The 16,320-nt window shown below is 36.5% G+C and overlaps 1 protein-coding gene across 3 annotated transcripts in view; it reads right to left on the reverse strand.

The window, feature by feature from the left end:
- tsga10 (testis specific, 10) overlaps positions 1–16,320 on the reverse strand; it is an 80,115-nt gene that overhangs the window by 25,981 nt on the left and 37,814 nt on the right. For all 3 annotated transcript variants that reach the window (XM_039743926.1, XM_039743925.1, XM_039743927.1), the window contains 5 exons: positions 13,257–13,411; positions 12,082–12,137; positions 7,860–8,028; positions 5,725–5,835; positions 111–296 (listed from right to left, as the gene is read on the reverse strand). In XM_039743926.1, the coding sequence (XP_039599860.1) occupies positions 111–296; positions 5,725–5,835; positions 7,860–8,028; positions 12,082–12,137; positions 13,257–13,411 (677 nt within the window). The remainder of the gene's footprint in view (positions 1–110; positions 297–5,724; positions 5,836–7,859; positions 8,029–12,081; positions 12,138–13,256; positions 13,412–16,320) is intronic.

Genomic DNA, 16,320 nt, shown 5'->3' on the forward strand with positions numbered 1-16,320 from the left:
CATGGCTATCAGTGTAGTATTGGTTTCCTATTGTGTTTTATTAGGAGTTACCAATATATTGTATTTTAAACTGATCTTTAAGCTTATATCAACCAAGAATATTTTTATACCTCTTCAAGCTCTCTTTCTAGTTGTTCAATCCTATCATTCAGTCTGCGACGTTCTGACTCCTCAGCTCGGAGCTCAGAGCACAAAGAACTTGTCTGCACTTCAGTTTGCCTTGCCTTATTCTCCAGGCTTTCGACCTGAGCAAGGACTTGACAATATTTATCCAGAAGCTCACGATTCTCAATCACCTGCACAAAAAACAATACCAGGTTAATGTTGTGGAACTGGAGTAGAATTTGAAAAGCAGAATAAAAACTCATTGTTTTAACATGAATGAAAAATACAAGGGGGGATAAAAAGACTGTAAAAAGTGATGTTCCTGCACAATGCAGTCTGAATTGGGTCTGGGGTAATTATTTACTAATTAATATAAAAAAGACCTATTTACAGTATACTGATTACACACAAAACAAAATGCATCAAAACATCCCAGAATTGCCACAAAGTAGCATCACAGTTTAGTGTAGTTATAGGAATCAAAAAATGTCTTTTAGATATATTCAAAAAAATGAGCTACTTTCATACAATAAATATAAAGACAGATGCAAAAACACACATCTATCACTGCAAGTCCAAATGTAGCAGTATAAAATACACATTTAATTTTTACCCTATAGGACTTTGTGAGAAACATTTCACAACACTATAGCTAATCTCCCAAGCTTTGTTGCAGTCAGAGACAAGTCAGACTTCTATTTAAACAAAGTGAACAATGTTATTGTTGAATGCATTAAAGACTGTCCCACAACATTTACAGCAAGGCAAGGAGCAACCCTGGATAGAAATACATTCATGCATCCAAATTGTGTCCATTACAGAGTTATCTAACTAACCAGATGGGACGCGTCTTTAGTTGGCTTTTATGTTAAATTAGGCTATGTAATGAATGAATAATGTCTACTAAATAAGAAATGTTTTCACAGTAGTAAAAGAATGCACAAGGCAACAAAGACATTTCTAGCTCCAAGTTAATTATCCAAAATAAAATAAGTAATACAGTGAAAAATACTAGTTTCAGTGTTAGAAGTTTCAGAAGTAAAACAAGTTGTAGTTACAAGTAGGTTAGCATAATTATATCATAGCAATAATAGAAACCTGGCTAAATAACAGATATTGGGATGAACATAAAAGATGGTTATTCCTTTTTTAAGAAGGATATGCAGAACATAAGAATTTAAATTCACACGTAATGATTAGCCACATTAATATTGGGAAAATACTGATATTAGGTGAGTGTTATTGATTCCCCTCACCCCTAGGACAAGAGTTGCAAAATGCATCTTTTTAATAATATTAGGTTTAGAGGTGGAAATGATTGCCATGGGGCATTTTAATTACCCAAACACTAGCTAGGCTAACCTTACATATAGAAGAATACAGGAGCAAGAGTTGTAAACAATGACTGTTTTCTAACACAATATGTTAAAACACCAAAGAAGACATAAGCCTGTATAAATTTAGTATTTTGTAATAACCAGGGGATATGAGGTGATTGAACCATTAGGATCTAGTGACCATAATATGCATTTCCCACTGTTTTGGCAGAGTGCATATGCTAAAACTAAAACTGTTGAGTTTAACTTTAGTAGGTCAAATTATGAGCATTGCAGCAAAGCCTATAAGGTAAACTGGGATTAGCTTTTAATTGTGGAGACACTTGCGGAACAGATTTAAAAACACGACAACTTCATCCTGAAATTTAAAAGCAGTAAGAAATTAACGTAACTCTGCAATGTTTAAATAAGGAAATGAAAAGGAGCTGCAAAGGAATAACAGCTGTAAAAGTTGTATAAGATAGGTAACTTTAGCATTAACTGCAGGGCACACAAGAACAATGGTTTTCTGATGGTTTCACATGTGAAGAAGTAGATAACCTCCCAGCAATAACAAGGACCTGAACTAAAGGAATTAGAATGGCTGAATTCAAACAAATTGCTAAGAATTAATAACATTTGTGGACAAACTAGTTTAGACAAGGCCAAGGCAGTTTGTCCAGAGATCGATATGAATCAGTTTGGCCTAGTCTGAACTAAATTATCCTGAAATCAATGTAGCGCATCCATGACAAACTGATTTGTCCTAGTCTAAACTAGTTTGGCCTACAATCACACTTTCCTCTTTAGGGCCGGTAACACGTAAAAAAACCTTGACACATATTATTCAAAAGTCACTATGCACTGGGGAAATTCCTAAGGACTGAAAAATAGCAAATATGATACTGTTATAAAAAATGAGTGTTTGGGAGATCCAAGTGGCTGTAGGCCAGTAAGCCCAGTATTCATCATGGGTAAATAGATGGAATTATTAAGCAAAAGAGAGAGCATCTCATGGCAAAAACAGGCATGCTGGTTAGCATTCAGCATAGGTTCAGAACAGGGAAATCATGTTTTACTAATATGATGGAATTTTATGAGGAAACAAGAAACAGACACAATCAATGTGGTGCATATGATATCAGTTATTCTTGATTTTCTTACATGAGAAAGTAGGGTGAAATTACACCTTTTTTGATTTTCTTAAATAATTCTTAAATAAGGTTCCACAATAGAAGCTGGGCATAAAATCTAGAACTTCAGCATGCATACCATGTAGATCAGATTAGATTAGCCGAGTGTAAAATTGGCTAAAAGACAGAAGCAAAGACTTATGGTACAAAGATCCTTATCAGAATTAGAAGATGTTAAAAGGTGGTGTTCCTAAAGGGCCATTGCTGGGGCCACTGGTCTTTTTATGTACAGTACTACTGTATATAACAAGCTAGTTAATATTGTAGAAGATAATAAATTTGGTTTAATTGTGTATATTGCAAAATCAATCAAATTTACAGTGGGACTTTGAAAGAATACAGACTTGGGCAGATTTGAGGCAGATACAATTTAATGTAAGTAAATGTAAGGAATTACATGATGAAGAATAAATGTTAAATGTGAAGAATGAAATAATCCCTTATGAGAAGGACCAGAGAGCTGTAGTTGACGCGTCACTATCTGCATTCAGGGATTGTACAGAAGCCACAAAGAAGTTTAACAAAATGTTAGGTTATATAGCACAATGTGTAAAGTACAAGTCCAAGGAGGTTATGCTTAAGCTTTATAAAACACTGGTTAGACCATACCTGGAGTATTGTGAACAGTTTTGAAAATTGTTTGGAAAAAGTCCAGAGAAGAACGACTAAGCTAATTCCAGAACTGAGAGTTATGTGTTATGGGGAAAAGGTTAAAGGAGCTGAGCTGAGGTAAACCGGTGACATGATGAAAGTTTTTAAGTTATGAATAGAATTAGTACACTGGATCACAGCCGGAAACATGTTAAAGGTAAATTTTACATAAACATTAGAGTGGTTTTCTTTCAAACACAGAACAACAGACATACTAAATAAATTGCCAAGTACAGTGGTAGAGAGTTTAGGCAGCCTCAAACCTAGATTTGATATTATTCTGGAGAAAAGTGAATCTTTTTGGGCTGAATGTCCTATTCTTGTCAAAATTTTTCTAATGTTCTAATGAGGCCAGCATCCAAGTCTCAGGTGCTCCCTGGGTGGAGTTTACATGTTCTCCCTGTGTCTAACTGGATTCCCTTCCGGGGCTCTGCTTTCTTCCCACAGTCCAAAGGTATGCAGATTACGTGGATTAGTGATGCTAAATTGGCCCTGATATATGTGTGTGTGTTAACCTTATGAAGGACTAGAATCTTGTCCAGGGATTGTTCCAGCATTTCATCCAGTGTTTGCTGAGATAGCTTCCTCATGACTCTGCTCTGGATTAGTGGGTAAGAAAATGGATGGATGGATTAGCATCAAAATCCATCCATCCATCCATTTTCTAACCCGCTGAATCCAAATACAGGGTCACGGGGGTCTGCTGGAGCCAATCCCAGCCAACACAGGGCACAAGGTTTGTGTAAATATTAATTTGTGTCCATTTTTTTTTATTTCCCAACCAAGGTATGCTCCTGTAGTTACCAGAACAGTGACCATATAAAAACTGAATTCTGAAAAGTGAACAAAAAAGATATTTATTTGTTAGATTTTGCTTGTTAAAAACTATATATGTTAAAAACATAAATTTTAATAAAAATGAGTCCTGTAGTTTAATAAAGAAAACACAAAAGTGAAGCTTCTGTAAAAAAATGCTGCTAAATTGGATAGTGTAATTTTGTCTTAAACCCGATTACTCGAGCAAAATGCATTTCAATATACTGTAAATATATTTTATATACTGTACAAGAAACAAAAACTCCAACAAATTAGAAAATGAATGCATGGTGTAACTTTCAGGTGCGTTTGCGGACTTAGTAAACTGATATGACAGTGAATTTTGCACGTTTAATTACTTCATGAAAGAGTCGGTTATCACATTTGTTTTTTAGATATTTCTGTAACAAGTCACAATAAAAATAAGTGATAATAAAATGTGTTAGTAGACTACATTAAATACCTGCTTTTTAATAACACTTAAAAAAAAAAAAGATTAAAAACCCCAATAACCACCCAACAAGGATTTTGTGCAGTAAATATCCCCTCTTTCTCAACCTTAGTAATAATACCACAACACTCAGGTAAACAAACTAAAGGCTAAATCAAAATATATGAAGCGTAAAGTGAAATTACAAAATTAAAAATAACAGTAAAATGAAAATTAATAACACTTGCAAAAAATCACAATTAATATTACTCCATGAAAAAAGAAGAGCAACTGAAATTAGTTCTCCATGCCGCTACTAATCTTAGTTAAAACTCTTTGTCATACATTATAATGCTAAGCAACTATAATAGCATGGCACACCCTCTAGTTCTAGACAGTCCTTGCCATTTGTGACAGTCAGCCCTTTGTAAACTATAGAAACTATTCAACAGAGTGTGGAGATCTGTATACGTCCCACAGCTCTGATCTTCTGTCCATTCATAAATTGCAGTTCCCTTTCTAACTCCATGTTATCATTATATCACTTGCAGTACCTGCACCTTCATGTATGACGAATTAGTTCAAATAACTATTAGCTTCAGTTTGATAACCTCTGTTCGTTAAAATAATAACATTCAGATAATGTAGCTTTTGAGGTTATTTCATACTGTAACATAAATACCAAGGAAATGTTAGTTCATTTATGCTTATTTAGCAACACAATTTTTTTCCTTTAACCTCATTTCCAGGCGACCTTTTTTTGTTTGTTTGTGGTTTGCGTTTGCCACCCCAGAAAATTTAACTAACTTGTACTAGGGATCTGATCGATTGTCAGATGAGTAAATGAGGAAAATATAAAAACTGTTGTAACCGCTCAAACTAAAAATGAAACAGTAAACTAAAGCATAGTTGAAGTCAAACACAGTGTTTCTTCATTTTAAGATAGCCGAGTATGCAGAATCGTCAATGCTTTTCAATGGGAGATTTTGAAATTTCAAAACTTTTGTGTAGTGTAATCCGTTCAAAATATCTCAACAATAATTGAATAATTTGTCTTGACAAATTTCCTCAAAAGAAAAGGGGTGTCACATTTAAAAAAAAAAAAATGGTCCATTGGAGATGGAGTTGTTTCACATAGACAGACAGACAGAACCTATTGTGAGAGCCCTTTGCTCATCATATGCAAGTGCACCTAAAAAGTGAGAGGACATACCTTATAGGAAAGCTGACTGTCTATTCTTCCAGTCTCAGCCTTATGATCCTGAACCTTCAATTTGAGACTTTCAATTTCTTCACAATATTCCTGAGATTTCCGTTGCAATGTCTGCAAAAGAAAAAAAAAAATCCCAAATAATATTTGGTTTTTGAAATCTTTTCCAATGTCTTTCTATGAGGCTCATTCTGTCCTGAAGCCTTGACATCCTACTAGTATCCAAAGTCAGTTTAATGTTGTAGAATACAAGTGTGTATTTTTTATTTTTTTTAGTTCAGGGCTGAGTGGACTGGAATCAAATCTTAGAGCAACAGGCACAGAGCAACAATGGACAGGGCACTTGACTATTATAGGCACCCCTACATACATTTACAATTTCACTTATATGAGAAGTCAGAAGTTAACCTGTTGCCTGGATAAAGTAAGTTTGAAAATTCTCTTCATTTTCTTATATGGTTTGATTCCTTCTTCCACAGAAGTATGTAATATTATGTCATTTTATTCATTATGGTAATATAATATTTCACTATAGCTACACATGTATTTAATTTTGCATATCTAATATTATATCCATTCTTTTGTTTGGATACAAAAATATTAAATTTGATGGGAGGTGCATCTGAAACCAAATATAGCCTTTGGCTAATGTAGACATCATAGAAGTGTACTTAAAAATAAGATAATAATAAAAGGTAAATAAATAAATAAAAGGAGGATCATGTGTTAAATGTGCTTGAAGCTGTGCTAACATTATTATCGTTGAAATTTTAATATATTACTACTTTCTTCCCATGGCCCGGTCTCATTTTTCCAGTATGCATTGGGTGGTGCATGCATTTCCAGTGATGTCCTGCCATTTCTTGAAATAACAAATAGCTCTACATTAACAATGAATTATAGCAAAATGAAAAAACAAAATTAAGGTATCTTCTATTTATCTCTGTTATGAGAAAAAATAATTGCCATCTTTTCATTTCAGGCACTAAATGCAACATTCAGAATGTGATCTGCCATATGTGCACACAGCTAACACTCTACTACATCAACAACTCCTATCATGTCAACATGAATGGCTAATAATGAGGCCATCCCTGAACATCAGTATGGGCTGTCCATAACTGAAGACCAAGTAAGGAGACAACTGAAGAAGCTACACATAGGAAAAGCTGTAGGGCCGGATGGAGTCTGTCCTCAAGTTCTTATAGGCTGTGCTGACCTGAGCAACTATGTGGTGTCTTCTCTCATCTGTTCAGCCTGCCACTGTTGTGGAAAACATCCTGCACATAATGAGTACAGGCCAGTGGCACTCTGGTCTCACATCATGAAGGTCTTTGAGAGGCTGGTTCTGGACTGTATGACTCCTCTTGTGATAGACTACCTGGACCTACTGCAGTTTGTCTATTCTTGTGGTAGACTACCTGGACCTACTGCAGTTTGTCTATCAGATGAAGCCTGCAGTCGATACAATTATCTATCAGCTCCACAAGGCATATTCTCATCTGGGCAAAGCTGGTAGTACTGCAAGCATTATGTTTCTTCGGTGCTTCAATACCATCCAACCATTTCTGTTAAGTGATATCCTCAGAGATATGCAGGTGGTGAAGCCTATGGTGTCCTGAATAAGAGACCATCTTTTGGGCAGACCGCAGTCTGTGATGGTCAAGGACTGTGCTTCTGATATAGATGTGAGCAACACTGGAGCACAAAAAGGAACACTCTTGTCGTCTTTTCTCTTCATTTTGTACACTATAAATATAACACTAGGTCATGTCACTTGCAGAAATTCTCAGATGATTCTGCACTTACAGGGTGTATTGATAATGGCTATGAGGCACAGTATAGGAGTCAAGGAGAGAACTTCTCTTCTTGGTGCAAAAGGAACTGTCTGAATTGCGTGATAATAATGTGATTTATTATATAACAACTTGATGAAGATTCCAATTGATGGATTCAAAACTTAATCCGAGTACAACCTGCTCATAAACCTATAGCTATTTTAGAAATGACAGCTGTTGTTTTTTTAGTGTTTGTGACCCACAGCAAAAAATATGAACAACTTAAAATATCAAAAATGCATAATGCACAAATCTGCAGAGTACAGCTTAACTTTGCTAGACTAGCAGAAGCCCTTATACCTGATTTTCTAGTTTGGCCTTTGTAAGCTCTTCTCTGCACTGGAAGCTTTCCTTAGCAGCTGCCTCTCTGGCTCTGCCAATCCTTGCAAGCTCTTCATTGGCAGAATCAAGTTGCCGGCGTAATGAGTTAATCTCCCGCTCTTGGTTGTTAATGGTGTCTTTCAGATTTCTGTTTTATCACAAATGACAATAAAAGGGGTGTAAAAATGAGACGATTGCGTCAAGGCAATAAAAAAAAAAAAAATAGTATCAAGTAAAGGAATCCATGTTATCTGATACTCTTTATGCATAGTTCAAATAAACCCCCTGTGAAAGTCACTCATAGTGCAAACAGTTCACACCTGTATTTGTTCTATACACTCGTGATTAACTAGGAGTTCACAACAAAGGATGGCAAATAAAGAGCAGAAAGCCATACCATTTTTTAAAACTCCTCCATCTTTGATTTCATTAAGATGCCTACATCATTTTATTTTAAAAGCATTTGTAACATCTGAGAATGGATGAGTGTTTGGTAAGATGTTGCTGGGCCAAGTGCATCACTAGTCTAGCACAGTGAAGCTGTAACCCAACTCCAGCTCCTACAAAATGAAATTCAGCTAGAAAGAGAATGCAACACAAGCAACAGAAAGACTCATTTCCTGTATGGGATAGCAGGGGTACACTGTTTGTGCTAGGAGCTTTTGAAGAACAATGCGCAGGAGCTCCTTAATAAAGAAGTGAGCCTTGCAGCCTGGGACATTAAAGACTGGGTGACCTGGAAAATGCTATACATCTCAGACTATGTGCTAATACACAGAGTGAAGCCAGGGACTAAAAGGAAGAGGCCGTAATACCTCCTAAATGACATGTGGCTGCATGTGGTAACAGGCTAGATAATTCACGACAGGATTTGCAGGAAGCAACTAGGGGATGGAAAACATTTTTTCTTCACAATTAAACATCTTAAAATCTTCCTTTGAGACCTGGCTCAAATGAAGAAACACAAGGAGGCCTGTAGAGGGAGCTGTAACCTGTTCAGATACCAAAACATACCAAACTACATAGCCTCTAACCCTAGAATTGGCCCCAGAATGTGGTTTAAACCCGGCTCATGACTAAAGCATCCTTGAGCTCAACTAGTGTGTGAAACTGGGGCAAGGGTCTTATAAAGAAGGAAACAAGATGAAATGAGAAGGCAGTATTTGTGTGTGCTACTGTGGCGAGCAAGGAGACAAACCACCCCACAACATGGGCTGCCTATGGAGGAAACTGACTGAGGCTGTGGGGTTGGTTCTTCATCTTATTTTTAAAAGAAATTTATTTTGCCCTGTAGTTTGTCTTTGGTTAATACAAGAACATTTATTTCCATTTTGGTTTCCTGTGTGTTATTCTTGGTGTGGAATACTGCTATGAGGGACCCATTCCCACTATATTCCTAAAATATGTAAAATAATTTTAATCAGTAAGATTGTTATGGGTAAAAAAATGAACAATCTGATAACTGCATTTAAAAAGCAGTATTCTTTGGGGGCTAAGACTTTCAAACACAAAAAGCTTTTGTCTTTAAATCTGCCCTCAATGCAATTACTTTTCTTAGCAATCCAACATAATGGGCGGTAACACATGTTAGGAAGGTGTAAATATAGTACAAAACTTTTGTCTGCACTTAAACTCCTTTTTTAAGCTTTATTCAAATATGTCAGCTTTGTCTGACAAGAAACAAAAGACGTCAGCAAAGCTAAATCTCCTTTGTTTAAGGCGGCTGTAAGCTAAGAAAAAAAGGCGCGAAAGGCAGATGACTTGCATAGATGATAATTCTAAAAAAACAGCAAACCAGAGACTGAGATCTTCAGCCAGGAATCGTCAAAACATACCATTTTAAGTGTTTGGCACTTTGAAGGAAATGGCAGAGATGTTTGGCTCTAGAGTGGTTACAAGACTGAATCAATTAATACAGGACCCACAAAATTCAGCAAAGTTAAAAGAAAAATTAATAATCACAAGTTCTAAGCAAGTCATATGCTGAGGCCAGACAAGGAAATCAGGAGTGATGGGGGCACAAGAATGACTTTGACAATATGCAGCAATATATGTGCTAATAGAAATAATAAATGCAACACCCATCAATAGACTAAAATTTCAACTATGCAAACAAAAGAGAAAAATAGAAAAATAATAACTATGAACATTACTTATAATCCCCTGGAAGTCCTTTAGTATATTTTGTGAACACCTTTTTAAGCTGCCATTGCTAAAGCTATCTTGTGCATAGAGTGAACGAGACTCGGAATCTGTACTGTAGTTGCAGGCAGAGGGGTCACATCTCCAGATAATGCAATTATGGCATCCTGATGGTAGTGCATAGAGTTAAAGTGAGGAGAAATCAGCACGTGCACAACAGCATCGACCACAGTAGCTATATATGGCCTGGTGTGGTTCAGCTGTAAAGTCAGATTTTGTAGGAGGTGTGAGGACATCTGACAGATCACCTTGCTTTAAGACCAGCAGCATGGAGTCTTTCCTTCACTGTCCTGTCATTGAGCAGGCTTTGTTTGCTGGCAGTGTCAGCAGCTGTTCTGCTCTTGCATACTCACTTGAGGGCAATGTGAAACATACACGGAAAGCACAGAAAACTGACTGCTTGTGGGCTTTGTCTTGCTGTGACCGAAGTTTTGAATTAAGGGTTTTGAAAAGGCATTGTTCAACTTGGACCTTGTTGGATGAAAGTGCACCAAATTAGCTTTTGCGTATTTGTCAAGTAGCAATACAGTATCTCACTGTAGAAGCTGCATTGTCACCAATACTTGGGGTCCCACATCAGTGATAGGCTGGACTGGTCTTGCAAAGTAAAAGGGAAGAGTAAACTTGTTTCTTTAAGAGACCATTTTCCTTTATTGTGCATAGTGACATCCTACACGTATTCACCAACTCTTTGATGGCTAGTGCGATTTTCTATGTGCTGTGGTGTGCTGGATGGTAAAATCACTTAAGGCCCACAGAATCAACATGCTAATTAAGAAGGCAGGCTCAGTTATGAGACGCACTCTCAAACATGTGAAAGTTGTAGCAGAGGACACAATGAAAACAAAACTGAGTGCCTGAACAATGCTGTACATCCTCTCTGTGGCACACTAACACTGAGGACTTTCGGCCCAAGAATTACTTATCAGAAATGTGCTAAGAAACACTAATGGGTCTCCTTCAAACAAACAGCAATATGCCTGCATAATGTCTCAACTGCAACTTTAGTGCCAAGTCAGATGTTTTCTTTCTTTTTAGTCATTCTGGTGTATATGTGATAGGGGTTTCTTGTGACAGTTTGCCATGGGGACAAAAAAGTTCTACCCAACTATTGTCCAATTTGCCAGCATACCAACCAGGTGATGAACAAATAAGAAATTTATTCAACACCAGAGGACAATTTATTGGTCCATAACAGGGTAAACATGGTGATTATTTTAATATAAAATTAAAATCAAATGGCACCATCTAACTGCTATTCTAGGAAAGTCATAAAGACTGCATGACAAATGATTCGCCTAACACTCACCCATAGGCAGTAATCAAAAATCATAGGCCGAAGGCAGACATTGTAATGGATGCTTTAAATTAATTCCCACCTATGACTATAATACATTCCACCAATCCTCCCAAGCAGATGTCATTTCATGATATCCAAATCTGTCCTTGACAGGCATTAGAATGTTCATCCAATCATCAGTTGCAGCACCATTCTAGCATTGTGTCCACTATATCCATATGATTTGGACCCTTCCTGAAGTTTTTTGATCTAGTCATTGTAGGTTAGCTGTAGTGGCAGTTTAAACATTGAAAGTATGGCAAACCTGCCATTCAGTCCTCTAGTGGTAGTCCAGAATATAACAAACGTGTACACTACCTAATTCCTTGCAGATCTACTGTATGTATGATTTTCTTCAGTGCTAATAGGTGCAACTCTTATTTCTGGTCACAGAGTATATAAACTATACCTGGAGTTTTATTAATTTTGTAGCAGTACAGAGATGCTACAAACCTAATATGGTACCATAATGATGTTAACTGATGGTCCTATATTTTTACAGCTATGAAAATCAGAAGAATATTTCTAAGTAAACTATAAATGTAATGCAAAATATTTGTCATTTTTCAACCTCCTTCCTTACTTAACATTGTCCACCCACTACAAACTACGTTTAGCCTACATGTTAGGAAATGTATTTAGGATTTGGTTTTAACTTACTGTGAAGCAGATTCCATGGCTCCAATTGTTTCATTTAAACTCTTTACATTTATATCCTTATTAAATAAAAAACAAAAAAAACAAATGTGAAATATTTTATAACCATGTACTTTAACACAGATCCAAAAATCAGATTCCAAAATTACTATAACACAAAGTTTTTAGATTGTATATGCATAATTGATTCTATTATTGCTTTCTTTGTCTACAACACAAATTAATCAACAAATTATTTTACATTGCATGTATGATCAGGCAAATATTCATAAAATGGTTTATATGTACACTACAACTTACAGGAATCTATACTGTACTAGATAAAAAATACCCAATAGGTCTAAAATGATTGCTAAATTCTATGAAATTTCACAAGTTACAGTACATCTGTATAAAATACAGTAGACTAATGTAAGGCAAATACAGGGTGAGTCAAAATTATGTTAACATTTGAATGGCGGAAACAATTTATTCACAAAACATACTTCATATGTGCAATATGAATTACAGGAATGTCTCAATGTTTTCGCCATCATGTTTAACACATGTACTGTGTGGCACAAACTGTCCACAAAAATTGTTTATAAGTATATACACAGCAGTACCATTAGTGTTAACATAATTATGACTCACTCTGTATATCTAACAGGTAGGAACAGACACAAAATAGAAAGATGTTATAATAGATTAGACAGTTTATTGATTGGGCTAGAAAAGCAAACAAATTGGTTACGCAAGAAAATTCTCAAAATGAGCTTAAAACCACAGGAAAAAGCAAATAACTAAGAAAAACTATGAAATGAAGAGCACCTCCAATGACTGGCTTATAACTTAATGTAAAGAACGCGTTTTAATAATTAGGGAACAAGGTATGCCTCTGGTGATGCATTACTATAAACATTTCTCGGAATAAAGGGTATAGAACTTGAATAATGTGGATGATCCCATTTTCTTGTATTTTGTGCCACACACTGCATGTTTGGAAGTACAGTATCACTTTGGGGAACCTTTTCAGATGTGTGTAACTTGCTTTGTGAAACAATGCAACATGGTATTTAGCTACATCCGAAAAAAAATTTTATATAGACAGATGGTACATAAAGACGGATTCATAAATTGAATGTATTCAAACATTTTCAAACTCTTTGTATGTTTAAAAAGAAACGAGGCACTGAAACCTTATCTGTTATGACGTCCTCAAGAAAAGAGATCTTCTCAGTCTTCTCATCCACTACAGACTGTAAGGTATCCTTGTCTACATTCAGCCTGTTAACAGTGGCCTGAAGAGAGAGGATATCCTCCCGAAGATTTATAGCTTGTCTTGCGAGTTCATCTTAAACACAAATAGAAAAAGATACAAGGATTTACTTTTTAGGTTGGATACTCCAAATACACTTGGTTACAAACTCTTACATTAAAAAAGATAAAATTAACTTAAGGTATCACATTGGTCCTGATACTGGTAATTTTTTACACTCTTAAAATAATTCTGGCGAAGTAGTTTAGGCTATTTCTTTTAAATTCATTGATTAACGAAAATTTCTGGCAACCCTCTGAAGGCAAATATAATGTTGCCAGTTAATTTTCTTTCTCTTCCATCTAGTTATTTTATTCTGTGGTCTAAAAACCCAGGTATTTAACTTTTCTTACATTTATTGTATACAATTTTACATTTTTATGGTCTTTATAAATTTTTTTAAACTTAATGAAGCTGACACAGGCTATGGAGATGTTCCTATGACATCGTTCAAACAAACGTAAATTCTATCTATAGGGTGGTCCAGATCTAATTATGCAATTTTCATTACGCTATAACTTAAAAGTTTATTACATAGAGAATTCACAAAAAATTCTTTTTGTTGCCGATAGATGGCAACACCTGCCCTGCATTCCAAAATGGTGAGGAGACGGTCATTTATTACAAGATATTTCAAACAATTCTTTTGTCTTTTATTGTTTTCCTGCATTGCATTAAAAGTTGCATAATTAGATCTGGATCACCCTGGACCATTACAATCTCTCTACATATAATTTTAGAATAAATCATTAGAATTGCATCATCAACACAAATTAATAAAGGCAGCCAAACATGTTAGTTGCCATACATGCACAATTTGTCTCTGCTAAAGATACATCTTGAAATAAATACTAATAGTAATATTACTTTGTCACTTTTACCCAGGCAGTAATGGATGAAACACATTATTTGTAACTTGAAAAGCAGATTTATTTCCTTGCAGCTACAAGAAAATTATACAAGACCGAAACCTTCTATCCTACTAAGTTATTTGGACATTACTTTGTCTCAGTTTTGAGCTAATTGAAATACTGTCCATTCTGCTTAATTGGGACACATTAGGACTAGGACATGTTGGCCCAATTAAGTGGCTGCCCCAATTAAGTGAATTCCACATAAAATTAAACAATTTTCTCTTAATATTTTAATAAATAATTGAACAGAAATATAAATTACAAGAAAATATAAACTGTGAAGAAAAAATAAAAATAAATTCTAAAATAAAATAAGTAGGTACATATTTTAATAAATTATTGAACCAAAATACAGTATAAATTATAAGGAAATAATATAAACTGTGAAGAAAAATTAATAAATTCTAAAGTAAAACAATTAGGCATGTACATACAATTTAATTCTGCAAAAATGCATCAAGTGTAGTGTGTCTTATGTTTTTGTAAGTTTGCACTTCTACAAAATCAGCACAGATATTCAGTGTGGATGCAAGGCTCCCTTCATTGCCTTCCTGCATAAAATAACCCTGTAATGTGACTATACATTTTTTTCCTCCCGGTTAGTCACAGGCACAGGAGGATCATCATCATCATCATCATCACCATTTTCTTCGTCAAATTTTTGGTGTTTTGATTTAATGACTTCAACAATTGCATCCTCAGAGTCTTCATTTTCATCGTAACATGGTAAATTGTCATCTATTGTAGAAAATTCTTCATTATTTACAGTAGAAACATGTAATATGTCCTCATTTTCCTCAAAATTTCAGGAATCTCCAAAGGTTGGTGTTTGTTTTGATAACTTACCAACTGTCAGAGACAAACTGTATTGAATGCACTAATTTCTCTAGCTGTTGAGGAACTTAATAGGTTTTCATCAATGGATTGTAGTATGTAATTAACCAATGTTCCTCGATACGTTTTTAAATTTTTTATTACCCCCATGTCTATCGGTTGCACTAACGATGTGTATTAGGAGGAAGAAAATCCAGCTTTATATTTTTTAAATTATCTAAATGAGGGTGTGTCACACAATTGTCAAGAAGCAACAAAATTTTCCTTTCCTTAAGTTGTAATTCTATGCCCTAACTCGTAATCCAATTCCAAAAAATTTCTGAAGTCATCCACACATTTGGTGTGGCATGGTACACCACTGCCCCTCCTCGAACTGCCACCTTATTGTGGTGGAGGGATTTGCATGTCCCAATGATCCTAGGAGCTCTGTTGTCCGGGGCTTTATGCCCTTGGCAGGGCTACCCAAGGCAAACTGGTCCTAGGTGAGGGATAAGACAAAGAGCGGTACAGCAAACTTTCTATGATGAATGAAAACTTTGGACGGCGCTTCCCCTCGCCCGGACCAGGGCCACCCTCTGGAGCCAGGCCAGGAGGCGGAGTTCGATGGAGAGCGCCTGGTGGCTGGGCCTACACTCATGGGGCTCGGCCGGGCACAGCCCAAAGAGGCAATGTGGGTCCCCCTTCCCATGGGCTCATCACCTATGGGAGGGGCCAAGGAGGTCCGGTGCAGTGTGAGTAGGGTGGTGGCCGAAGGTGGGGACCTTGGCGGTCCAGTCCTCAGCTACAGAAGCTGGCTCTTGGGGCATGGAATGTCACCTCTCTGAAGGGGAAAGAGCCTGAGCTAGTGCGTAAGGTTGAGAGGTTCCGGCTAGATATAGTCGGGCTCACCTCGACGCACAGCTTGGACTCTGGAACCAATCTCCATGAGAGGGGCTGGACTCTCTACCACTCTGAAGTTGCCCCTGATGAGAGGTGCTGAGTGGGTGTGGGTATACTTCTTGACCCCTGACTTGGAGCCTGTTCATTGGGGTTTACCCCAATGGACGAGAGGGTAGCCTCCCTTCGCCTTCAGGTGGGGGGACGGGTTGTAACTGTTTGCGCGTATGCGCCTAACAGCAGTTTGGAGTACCCACCCTTTTTGAAATTCCTGGAGGGGGTGCTAGAGGGCATACCTTCTGGGGACTCCCTCATTCTGCT

Source organism: Polypterus senegalus, chromosome 2 (assembly GCF_016835505.1).
Source record: "Polypterus senegalus isolate Bchr_013 chromosome 2, ASM1683550v1, whole genome shotgun sequence".
Classification (NCBI taxonomy): Eukaryota; Metazoa; Chordata; class Cladistia; order Polypteriformes; family Polypteridae; genus Polypterus; species Polypterus senegalus.